At 40.9% G+C, this 13127-nt stretch overlaps 2 protein-coding genes across 3 annotated transcripts in view; both read left to right on the top strand.

The window, feature by feature from the left end:
- The first annotated feature begins 1081 nt into the window (after window positions 1–1081).
- On the top strand, window positions 1082–4288 carry LOC120044395 (zinc finger CCHC domain-containing protein 10-like). Of its 2 annotated transcripts, XM_038989027.1 has the most exons (4): window positions 1082–1197; window positions 2411–2572; window positions 3068–3112; window positions 3330–4288. In XM_038989027.1, exons 1-4 carry the CDS (start codon window positions 1082–1084, stop codon window positions 3544–3546), a joined length of 540 nt encoding a protein of 179 aa, XP_038844955.1. In that variant the 3' UTR covers window positions 3547–4288. The 2 variants fall into 2 exon arrangements, with proteins under 2 accessions (XP_038844955.1, XP_038844956.1); XM_038989028.1 differs by lacking the exon at window positions 3068–3112 and having other exon boundaries at window positions 1096–1197.
- A 2419-nt stretch (window positions 4289–6707) lies between these two features.
- Window positions 6708–13127, top strand: part of aff4 (AF4/FMR2 family, member 4) — a 39401-nt gene continuing 32981 nt past the window's right edge. Inside the window, exon 1 of the mRNA XM_038978126.1 lies at window positions 6708–6955. The gene's annotated coding sequence lies outside the window, so the exon portion shown is untranslated. The remainder of the gene's footprint in view (window positions 6956–13127) is intronic.

Raw genomic sequence — 13127 nt, 5'->3', positions numbered from 1 at the left:
CAAATGTAAAATTCACACTTACTGTACGGTGTTTTAACACAGTTGCAGCCACAGTATTTTTCAGTGACAAGACGTTTGTGGCGTCTATCTTCCATTTCCACACAGGTGTTTGGAGACATAGATAGCTAATTAGCACAGGTAGTCCACTCTGTCTTCAAGAAAACAAGAGCTGTAACAGGAAATATGCCCTGTGGGGATCCTAACCCTATGAAAGTAGAGGAATATGATACTTTTTTATGTGATATGAAAGTAGAGGGATTTAAAACCGTACCGCAATTGAGAATAAATTCACGTTTAGATGTAGTATTTGGCTGTTTTGGCTTCCAGTGCCAATTCACCCTTTGAACAGAACATTTAAGGTCCTTGGACTAACGAGTAAGGTTTAGGCTCCTTTAGTCCAATATTGGGCTACATCCTCCTAGGCCGTTGGCCTGGTGTAAGATTAGATAGGGTCAAATAGTATAATGGGGTGGTGGGTTTGTGATGACAGTAGGATTAGATGACAAGGTATATTTTTGTTTTGTTTTGCTTTTCCCCTTTTTGTATCAAAAAGTATCATGATTTATACTCCAGTCCAGTTGGTGGCGGTAATGCAACGTTAATATTGGATGCCAACCACTGTTAAACCCCACTGAAGAAGATGAAGTAGCTCAGCCACTGATATAACAATGAGCCAGATTTTTTTTACCGGATGTATAAATCTGAAGCATCCGGTTGGCATTTCCACTCACCGACAAATATGGTGATAAAAGGAAGCCAAGTGGGAGAAGATGGAGCGAGATGGATTTTGGTCGACATTCTTCACATTTTCTCATTGATGAAACATTTGATCTCAATACAGTTTTCTTTCCCCAAAACTATAATCGTGTTACGAACAGAGTGGACTAAGTTTTGTAGACATTACCCTTTGCCAAAGTTGCGTTGTTTAGGAGCGCAAGGTCGAATTTAGTTATTGCACACGCGCACTTCACAGAATAGGCGTTCGCTACTGGAAATATGCAAATACATGCTAGAGCGGGCCAATAGGATCTCGCTAGCTCGTGCTTGCCTCTGCCCTTCAAACTTGCTTGTTCTGCCCACTATGATTCATTTGCTCCCATTGGAAACGACAGGCTGTGGTCTATCTTGGGTTCGTTATCTTTGGATAGATTGCAATATGGCGACGCCCATGCACAGAGTTATTGCTCGTCGGCAAGCGTAAGTTTGGTTATTGCTAACATGCTTAGGTCTTTTGGTATACTTACTTGATTCAGCGTATTTAGTGATCACCATGTTAAGACTGAGTTCCGAATAGCTAGCTAACAATACTGGCCTTACTTAACGCTATCTAGCTAACGTTACTTGGCTACAAAATGTTTCATTTGTTTGAGATTATGTAGGCAATAATGATGTACCAAGTTAACAAAATAGTTACATTTCATATAGTATACATTTATTTGTCTAACAAGCATGTATTTCCTCCTGTCTGCATGTTTTATAGCCCCTACATAAGGTAGCTAACTAACTTAACGTTACGACTGAAGTGCAACACCGTGTCTGGGGAACAGGCATAGTGCTTGAGTCAGTAACGACTAGTACCACATTGGTCTCAATATTTCTTAACAGGCCGTAGACACTCAGATCCAGTCAGGGAGGTTACTCTATTCCGAAAAAGTATCATGTGCACTTACCCCAATATGACCACGGTAACCATTTGCCCAAGAAACAGCTGGCATTATCCAGCATTGATAACTTCTACTTATGTCAATGTCTTTTCCCCCGTTCAATTTATTTATTTATTTAACCTTTTATCCAGGAAAAGCCCATTGAGACCCAGAGTCTCTTTTTCTAGGGAGACCTGGCCAAGAAGGCAGCAACAATCAATACATTTACAGAATTAAATCGAACAACATGATCCAGCCTAAAAAAAAAACATTTACACTCCGTAAGAGTCTCCCATCAATATTTTAAATGAATTCAGTGGCACTAACATTTCCTGCAATTCTATCCATTTTGCCATGGGGTTCTGTACTGTGTATTTAAATCATGTATTCTCAACATAGCTCTTTCTAATATTTCTACTACTGTGCATTGCATTTTAGTGACACTGTTTATGCGCACCACATATTTATATACTGGATTCTTGACATAGCCTACTAACATATCTACTGTTGTACATAATCTTAGTATATCGTGTGTACATTCAACCGGTGTAAAACGTATAGATTGAATTTAGATTACTGTTACAGTGCTATTTTTTAAATTAAAAAAAAATTGGATTCGTTCTGACATGTCTTGTTTTCTTATTTAAATTGTTTGATTATTGTGTACTGTTTGACATTTTACTGCATTGTTAGGAGTGAGTAAAAAAGCAATTCGCTGCACCTGGTACAACATCTGCTAAACTGTACGAAATTTGATTTTCATACAGGGAGGCAAATAAACAACATGTTCGGTGTCAGAAATGTTTGGAGTTTGGACACTGGACATATGAGTGCATTGGTAAACGAAAATACCTTCACAGGCCATCAAGGACAACAGAAATGAAAAAGAAACTGAAAGAAAATGAAAATAAACAGGTCAATACCACAGGGTAAGTCAACCATAAAGTATTTATTTGTTTTGGATGAGTGCTGTATAGCGAAGTCAGCTTGACAGTGGATCACTTTTTTTTGTTCTGAAGATGTTTTAAACACTGGAAAGTCACCTGGGTTGTGTCCAATAGAGGGAGGTGCGGAGGATGATGATGATGTTGTTGTTGCTGCTGCTGCTGGGGGGGGGGTACCATGTACTGTAATAGCCTCGCGAGCCACCCTGTTCTCGCAAGCATACAGGAATGGTTCGCTGCATGGTTACAGTGGTAATCGGTTTGGAATTTGAGGCTAGCACTGTAATCCAACCTCATAATTGTCTAGCACTGCCATCAAGAGGTGTTACAGTAGAACTCGTCAATGGGAGGCCATATCCTCTTTAAAGTGATATTAATGTGTTGCCCAGTTCCTTTTCACTTTTATTTCCCCTGGTTGGTTTTGAATAATCTTTGGAATTTTCTCAGCCATGACATGTTACTATTTTCATCTGTATTCAGACCAGGAAAGGAGGACTCCAGTGAGAGAAAAATTAAGAAGAAACGGTAACTGTCACAGGTTACTTTTCAGCTCTAACCCCATAAAATGGCTCTAACATTGATGTTTGCTGATATAACTTAAATGGGTAGCGCAAAGTACTTTTTATTATTATATGCAATAGAGATCTAGGCTGTGCCTGACATTGCCTGCACTATGCCTTCTGCAATGTACTCACTATTCTGCTTATGCAATGGTTTTGTATGTTGTGCTACTTGCTTTCAGGTCAAAGGATTCAAGTGGTAGTAGCAGCAGTGATTCTGACAGCTCTTCCAGTGACTCATCGTCTGACAGTAGTGACTCCTCAAGCTCTTCGTCGGACGACAGTGATGACAGTTCTAGCTCCTCTTCCTCTAGCAGCTCAAGCAGCTCGGGTTCCGATTCATCTAAAGGCAGTGACTCGGATCAAGGTCCTCCCAAGAAGAAAAAGAAGAAGAAATGAAGAAGACTGAGCTGTATTGTGTTCCACCATGACATTAACCTGAGCTAAACTCTGACCCTGTAGCTGTTAAGGAGCTGTCTTAAAAACGATATGGTGTAAATTGTAATCAACAAGCAGTGGGGCATTTTGTATTTAGCATTTGTCAGAATGTGTTCTCTCCCCTACATTAACCCCCCTGTAAAGTCAGTGGAAAGGTGTGGTCATATCTCAACTTGGTCTCATAACAAGTTAGGAAATTAATCTAGATTAAAATTGAGAAATGTATGTGCTTTTTACATGCTGTAGTTCCTCACTTTCTACTAATGTTTTTGAGTGACTCCATACATGTACAACTATGTGTCTACTGTTATAACTTTTGCTACTGAAAGATATGTAACAAATATTTTTTTTTGGGGGGGGGGGGGGGGCTGCTGCGGTCACATTTACCCATTTTATTTTTTTCCATATTCTTTCCAGTACGATTCCAGAAACATTACCAGCCCATTATAGCTTGGCTTTGGTTGTATTGTGACGCGTGTTATTGATTTGGTCATTCTTTTGATATAAGTTGTTATTGACTGTTGATAAACTGCCATTTTAAGGACATTTGAATGGTCTCTGTTTTGTTAGGCACAGCCCAAGTGTGATCATGCCAATGTATCCGCCTGCCCACCCGTAAGTTGGTCATGCTTTAAACTTTTTTTTTTTAACCTAGTGTCACAGCATTGAATAATTTAAGAATAAAAAGTCAGTTGCAAGTGTATTTACCTGTTGGTGTTTTTCTTATTTTCTTTCTGTCCAGATGGAACAAAGTCAACCATTATAGCGCTACAGTACCTTGAAAGTGTAGCAAATTGTATGCATTGGTGTTAAGTGGGGTGGAACTACTGTGAGGCCTTCGAAGGTGTGCCTGGGTGTGGTGCTTGAGATAGAGAAGTGTTTTAGGGGTGTGCTTCCCGATGGAAGGGCCATGTAGTGTATAGGGTAGAAAATGGATCTCTTGGCGTAACGGCTAAGGTGTTGGGTTGATAGTCGATGGGCCTGAGTTCAAGTCCCAGTTGAAGCTACCCCCCCCGCCCCAAATTCGCTACAATACAGTGCATTTGGAAAGTATTCAGACCCTTTTACTTTCTCCACATTTTGTTACGTTACAGCCTTATTCTAAAATTGATGAAATAATTGTTTTTCCTCATCAATCTACACACAATAACCCAGAATTACAAAATTGAGCTCAGGTGCATCCTGTTTCCATTGATCATCCTTGAGCTGTTTCTACAACTTGATTGGAGTCCACCTGTGGTAAACTCAATTGATTGGACATGATTTGGAAAGGCACACACCTGTCTATATAAGGTCCCACAGTTGACAGTGCATGTCAGAGCAAATTCCAAGCCATGGGGTTGAAGCAATTCAAATCAAACTTTATTTGACACATACGCCGAATACAACAAGTGTAGACCTTAACGTGAAATGCTTACTTACAAGCCCTTAACCAACAGTGCAGTTCAAGAAGAGTTAAGGAAATATTTACCAAATAAACTAGAAGCTGTTATGGAGCTTTTCGGTCCTAGACTTGTCCGTAGAGCTCCGAGACAGGATTGTGTCGAGGCACAGATCTGGGGAAGGGTGCCAAAGCAATTCTGCAGAATTAATGTTCCCAATGAAAACAGTACCTCAATTATTCTTTAATGGAAACGTTTTGGAACCACCAAGACTGCTTAGAGTTGGCCGCCTGGCCAAACTGAGCAATTGGGGGACAAGGTCCTTGGTCAGGGAGGTGACCAAGAACCCGATGGTCACTCTGACAGAGATCCACTGTGGCGATGGGAGAACCTTCCAGAAGGACAACCATCTCTGCAACATCACCAATCAGGCCTTTTTGGTAGAATGGCCAGACGGAAGCCACTCCACAGTAAAAAGCACATGACTGCCCGCTTGGAGTTTTCCAAAAGGCACCTAAAGGACTCAGACCATGCGAAACAAGATTGAACTCTTTGGCCTGAATGCAAAGCATCACGTCTGGAGGAAACCTGGCACCATCCTTATGGTGAAGCACGGTGGTGGCAGCATCATGCTGTGAGAATATTTTTCAGCGGCAGGGACTGGGAGACTAGTCAGGATCAAGGGAAAGATGAATGGAGCAATGTACAGAGAAATCCTTGATGAAAACCTGCTCAGGACCTCAGACTGGGGTGAAGGTTGACCTTACAACAGGACAACGACCCTAAGCACACAGCCAAGACAACTTAGGAGTGGCTTTGGGGAAAGTCCCTGAATGTCCTTGAGTGGCCCAGCCAGAGCCTGGACTTGAACCAGATAGAACATCTCTGGAGAGATGCTCCCCATCCAACCTGACAGAGCTTGAGAGGATCTGTAGAAAACAGGGAGAAACTCCCCAAATACAGGTGTGCCAAGCTTGTAGCATCGTACTCAAGAAGACTCGAGGCTGTAATCGCTGTCAAAGGGAATTCAACAAAGTACTGAGTAAAGGGTCTGAATACTTAGGTAAATGTTTTATATATATTTCTAAAAACCTGTTTCTTTTCTTTTTTTTCCTTTTATTTGTCATTATGGGGTATTGTGTGTAGATTGATAATAAGGCTGTAACATAACAATGTGGAGAAAGTCAAGGGGTCTGAATACTTTCCGACTGCACTGTATATTGCAGCCTTAGCACAATACCTTGCAACCTTTTTCAAGGGGGTCGGACCTCAATAAAATGGCTACAGTGCTATAAGGTGTCGGTCGCAGGGACCTGGGCAAAACTACTTAATCTGTGTCCTGTGTTTGAGTCCTGATCGTGCCATCCCGGGCCCAGTTTTCCAAAGGTAATCTATCTGGATTTTGCCTATTGGAGAGGATTATAGGAATAGGAATAGAACCAGAGTCCCAAATCAATTTATCAGCAGTGGGGGCCAAAAGGTCAGAAAAACAGGCTTCAACATAATGACGTTTATGACCTGGGTGAAATTATGAAATTCCTTGAATGCATTCAGAATAACTTCCTTTTAACATTTGTATTGCAAAATGTCTAATTACTGTATTTAAATACACAACAAAATATTACTTTCCAAGATACTGTTGGATTCATGATCGGAACCTTAAGAATACGCCGTGATCACGTGATCAAGTTTAGGGAACCGAAGTCATCACAGCTGCTTTCTTGCATGCATCCACTCATCTCTGCCTAGCTAGCCACCTTGCTAGCTTTGTTGTAAAAATGGATAGAGAAAATAATGACGAATAATTTTCTGCTGTCACAGCTATACTTGATAGAGAGGATGTAGTCTTTTCATGTTTGAAGTATTTTAACTATTATTGTAACATTTTTGTCGGGTCCATTTTTTTTTTTAAACTGGAAAGTGGAAAAGACAAAGAGAAAGGGCTTTCCAATAGCTAGAATGGTTTGGGCCTAAAAAGAAGAGAAGAGGTAAGTGGATTAAACAAAATGTTAACTAACATCTTTATTGTTATGTAGCTACTAGTTAGCGGTTATGGTAACAATTCCTGTGCATTGTAATTTAGCTATTTATCGTGTGTATATTAAAGATAGATGGTCAGTAATATCGAGCAAGTGGTAGTTAGACTAGTTGGCAACGGAATAACTAGTTAACATTGTACGTTAGGCAATGCTAACTAACTAGCTAGCTATCCATGGTGACACCACATTGAAAGTTTCCGTACCGTCGACAATTTGTTATTAAATTAACGTTAGTTGACAAAATTAAGTCGTTTGCCGACCTTGGCTTAGTGGAAAAGTTAGCTGATAGGTCAGTTAGCATGGAAGCTTGGGTGGCTAACTAGCTGGCTACCTGTATCATGAGTAGTCTCAGACATCAGCCAAAATCTCTGGTCATACTGAGCACTATCATAGGTGCTTATTTGGAAGTCGTAGAACATGTGATTTTTACAAAAAAACAAGTTTGACAGCGATGTATCCGAAATACATGGGTACTGTAGCAAGCTAGCTAGCGTCTTACATTTCTTGGGGGGACTGTTTACAACAGGGGGTTTCAAACTGGGTCCGCGGCCCCCTATGGGTCCATGGAGGTCCCTGAATTATATTTTTTTTTGGGGGGGGGGGGGGGGGTGAAAACTGTATTTTAATAATTATTCTATACCTTCGTGGATACCATTTTTGTGTTGCAGTGTCCAGTTTGACGGAAGTTGTTGGTAGTTTCACCAGCGAATGCTAACTAGCGTTAGCACAATGACTGGAAGTCTTCGGGAACAGTTAGCATGCTAGCTGTTCCTGTTCATCCGACTGGGGAATTAGATAAAGGGTTTCATTGTCACACTAACTATCCCTTTTAATATGGAGGAAATTAGTCATTGGAGATAAAAAAAAAAAAAAAATCTGTAATAAATTCTTAGGCGGGCCATCTGTCTTATTTTATTTTAATTAACCCTTATTTAACTAGGCAAGTCAGTTAAGAACAAATTCTTATTTACAATGACGGCCTACCAAAAGGCCTCCTGCGGGGCTGGGATTAAAAATATAGGACAAAACACACATCACAACGAGAGACCTAAGACAACAATAGCATGGCAGCAACACATAACACAGCATGGAAGAACAATTTGTCAACTTAAACGACCAAAACCAGATGAAAAGCAAGCAGAAAAGATATTGAACTATGTATATTTTTTAATAATACCATTTTTGAGAACTAACAATCAAATAAAAGCTAGTCATTCCGGGAGAATAGAAAATTCCGAAAACCGGGCGTTCAGGACACATGCCCATTTTTATGTTTGAGCAGAGGAATACAGTATTAGCCATGGAAAGGTACATAGAATTGCAGGACATTTTGAAACCCTCAATTCTCTCAGCTCCATGCTAAACTGTGACATTTCTGGAAATTAGCTTAAATTATACCACCAAGATGCCTTTCTAGCTACTAGACTGTTAGAATTTACACTTCCTCTTCCAATGAACTGTGGGGTGGTCAAACTAATGAAACTGTCTACCAAATCTATTCGTTTTAAAATGTTGATTACTTATTTGCCATTACCATTCACCTTTGTTGCTAAAATATGATGTGGGTCCCGGAGTCACCGGTTTGCCTGGGCAGGGTTCTCTGGGCAAGAAAAGTTTGAAACCCCTGGTTTGCAACATCTAGTGACGCCAATGCTTTGACTCGGTCGTTGTAACCTAGGCACAGAAAACCTAGCACTCATCATTAGCCTACTTATTTTGGCCTGTAAAAGAAGAACCGCAGCCAGAAGGAAAACTAAAATCTGAAATTGCCCAGGTTCAGAACCCTCTGCCTTAATTAACCTCTGGGTGTTGATACACACTAATTGTCTTTGAGGGTATTTTTCAAATTTTATATCAAACCAGACCAATGTATGACGGCATGCATCCCATAGTAGTCAAGTGTTTATTTATTTATACTGAACAAAAATTTACTGCAAAATGTCAGATTTTACTGAGTTACATTTCATAGAAGGAAATCAGTCAATTTGAAATAAATAAATGAGGCCCTAATCTATGGGTTTCACATGACTGGGCAGGGGCCCATCCACTTGGGAACCAGGCCCAGACAATCAGAATGAGGTTTTTACCCACAAAAGGGCTTTATTACAGATATAAATACTCAGCAGAACATTTAATTCTCTGGCTTCAGCTCTGTTGGACAGTCCCGAAGTCAGCATGCCAGTTGCATTCTCTGTCAACTTGAGGCATCTATGGCACTGTGTTGTGTGACACAACTGCACATTTTAGAGTGGTATTTTATTGTCCCCCGCACAAGGTGCACCTGTGTAATGACCATCCTGTTTATTCAGCTTCTTGATATACCACACCTGTCAGGTGGGTAGATTATCTTGGCAAAGAAGAAATGCTCACTAACAGGGATGTAAACACATTTATGAGCAAAATAATATTTTTGTGCATATGGAACAATTCTGGCATCTTTTATTTCAGCTCATGGAACGTTGGAACAACACTTTACATGTTTTTATTTTTATTCGGTATAGGTAGCCCTAGTAGTATTTTTTGATAGCGTTAAGTTGGTGCCCTTTACATGAGCACTACTGTAACAATAAGCATGTTAGAATTTCTTCAGCGTGAACACCATTGTCTTCCCTTATGTCCCACTTAAAATATATATATATATATATATATATATATATATACAAATCCGAGCTAAATAGCTGTATTTTTCTCCATCCACAGTTGACTTGCTGGGTCTAGGACTCCATTTTAGGTTCTACAGTGAGGAAGGGGCAGCTCAAGTCTTGGTAGTTGCTACATAATTACCAATTTCTCTGAGGCATGGCCTCTGCTGGCAAGCATAATAAGTGCTACAGTACAGACATATGCTTCTGTGTGAAGTCTTCCCAACTTCCTGTTTAGGTTGCTCTATGGCTTCAGCTAGCCTAACTGTTTCCTCCAAGGCCAACAGCTCAAGGCCAACTGCTCAAGAATGTGGTTTTACAGCCGAGTTATGACAGAAATATTTAGGCTATTGTTTCATCTGGTGGTGATGCAAGGATTATGCAATCTTAGTACAGTTTTTGTTTTTACAAATGTTCAAGCAATGAATGTAGCTTAAATGTGGTTATTTGCGTCTTGCAAGACAATGCGGTGGACAATTTATTCATCCAAGATGGCAAAAACTAGTCTACCATAAATTTAGCCTTTAAAAAAAAAAAAAAAAATGCTGTAAATGGTGGGTTTCAGATTGGAAATAAGCTATTGCAAACAAGGATTAATGAAACCCCCGTCTCTAAAGCAGTCCGACTAGACTAGTAGTTAAACACTTGTTTTTGAAAACGAGTTGTTCCTGCCAAAACCAGCACCTGGACGCACTGCTGTGCACACGGTTTATTTTTAGTCAGACTAGATCTCTGTAAGATTTCGCTAACACAATCTAGCCTGGTCAATAGGTTTTATACTGTATCAAATGTATTTATATAGCCCTTCTTACATCAGCTGATATCTCAAAGTGCTGTACAGAAACCCAGCCTAAAACCCCAAACAGCAAGCAATGCAGGTGTAGAAGCACGGTGGCTAGGAAAAACTCCCTAGAAAGGCCAGAACCTAGGAAGAAACCTAGAGAGGAACCAGGCTATGAGGGGTGGCCAGTCCTCTTCTGGCCGTGCCGGGTGGAGATTATAACAGAACATGGCCAAGATGTTCAAATGTTCATAGATGACCAGCAGGGTCAAATAATAATAATCACAGTAGTTGTCGAGGGTGCAGCAAGTCAGCACCTCAGGAGTAAATGTCAGTTGGCTTTTCATAGCCGATCATTAAGAGTATCTCTACCGCTCCTGCTGTCTCTAGAGAGTTGAAAACAGCAGGTCTGGGACAGGTAGCACGTCCGGTGGACATGTCAGGGTTCCATAGCCGCAGGCAGAACAGTTGAAACTGGAGCAGCAGCACGGCCAGGTGGACTGGGGACAGCAAGGAGTCATCATGCCAGGTAGTCCTGAGGGATGGTCCTAGGGCTCAGGTCCTCCGAGAGAAAGAAAGAGAGAATTAGAGAGAGAATACTTAAATTCACACAGGACACCGGATAGAACAGGAGAAGTACTCCAGATATAACAAACTGACCCTAGCCCCCCGACACAAACTACTGCAGCATAAATACTGGAGGCTGAGACAGGAGGGGTCAGGAGACACTGTGGCCCCATCCGATGATACCCCCGGACAGGGCCAAACAGGAAGGATATAACCCCACCCACTTTGCCAACGCACAGCCCCCACACCACTAGAGGGATATCTTCAACCACCAACTTACTGTAGTCATAGGAGGGTAGTTTAAGGCCCTTACATCGCCTATGGTAAGCCCTTGGTGAAACTAATAAGCCATCAGCTGCTTCCTCGGCTCTTGGGTCAAAGCAAAAAAATATGCTGCGCACCAGCCCATGTTGCAGTATTTGTTCCTTTTTTGACTCTGGATACAATTATCTTGTATGACAGCATATCATGCAGGCTATTTTATTGAACGCATAGCCTTCTACAACATGGGTCTCCAACCCTCTTCCTGGAGAGCTATCCTCTAGGTTTTCGCTTCAAACCCAGTTGTAACTAACCTGGTTCAGTTTTATCAACCAGTTAGTTATTAGAATCAGGTGTGCCAGATTAGGGTTGGAGTGAACCTACAGGACGGTAGCTCGCCAGGAACAAGGTTAGTAGGCCTACAACTTTGTTCTAATGTGACACTGTCCAATTGTTTTTATTTGGCAAAACAATAAATTTGATGTTTATAGGCTGACAGAGGAGTGAAAGTGTCTGTTTTAATGTTGTCTAAATACCATAGACGTACAGTACTAGGCTTGGTGAGCCTTATTTAGGTTTCTATTTGTAGTTCAAGTCCAATAGATATGCAAGTGTTCCAAATATAGCCTCTTCAACTGGTTGGTGAGTAAGTAGTCTGTCTGATGGGACAGGGAAACCGCCTACTGAATAATGCAGGAATTTCCATGTTGTCTCTGGCTCGATAAGGCTTGTTTGAGATGTTGGTTCTTGTCATTTCACTAAACAATAAAACACAGGTTATGTAAAGACTCCTGCCTAGTTTGTTCATCCAATAACATGTTTGGTGTTAAGCCTGTAATCTTTTCAAAACCTATTTTAAAAGAGAAAATGGGTACATTAGCCCAACTTATCCTTGCCTTAGGCCTAATACTAAAACAAATTACTATTATGATTTAATGCTAGGAAGTTACAGCTAAATTGAGACTGCATTATACATATTTGACTGAACTAGGCTAGCCTTTATCATTATGTTAGTGAGAAGGAGTTTGACCATGTGACACATAGGCAAGGGGTTATTTGAAGGGTTAAAAAGTTAGCTAGCTTTTGTTCCCCTAACTGTTATTTGATATAGACTAGGCCTAATTTTAATCATTGAATGTAAAGGCCAATTGACTCCCCAAACTCCTGATGGTCCACCTTCATTTTCATATATTTAAAGCATCTGAAATAATATTTCCCAAGCTGTCTTAATGGATTTGCTCATGTCATAAATGTCCATTTAGGGCTAGTGTTTCCATATGGAGAGTGGCACACATCCTGCTGTTCACAGCTGTTGTCATCACTAACGTCACTAACAAAATGCAGTTCCAGGAATTTTATTTTTATGGGGCCTTGACTTGACGATGAGCAATGGAGTTGGCAAGAGCACAAACAGATCTGGGATCAGGCTAAAGTGGACTAGTTGTAGGCTATAGGCCTAAACTCTCATTGCATTCAATTAGCTTACTGCTCTATTGACAATTCTTTGAATCTTGTATGGTAGACTACTCATTCAGTGGTGTTCAATTCAGCTATTTAGTTAGGTTTTGGTTTCTGACGCTACCATTCAAGTAGTTGGGCTATACCACTTCTGGGCAATAGGCTATGTCATCATATTGCTGATGAAAAATATCTGTCTGGGAAATGCCTTTAGTGACTTGAGTAGGGCTTCCCCTGTTTCCATCTCAAGTAGAAAACAGGCGCTGTCCCTTTAAAGAAATTGCTGCTAGTTTACCCAGTGCTCCAGGGCATAGTGGGGGAGGGAGGTTGTTGACGGGGAGACAGGCTCTGGTTGGCTCTGGCGTCCTCAGAGTGGCTCATGACATCACAAGGAGGAGAGGCTCAGTGGCAT

The sequence above is a fragment of the Salvelinus namaycush genome, chromosome 3 (genome assembly GCF_016432855.1).
Source record: "Salvelinus namaycush isolate Seneca chromosome 3, SaNama_1.0, whole genome shotgun sequence".
Lineage (NCBI taxonomy): Eukaryota > Metazoa > Chordata > Actinopteri > Salmoniformes > Salmonidae > Salvelinus > Salvelinus namaycush.
Note: the sequence above shows the minus strand (reverse complement) of the source record. Positions and strands in the feature narration are given on the sequence as shown.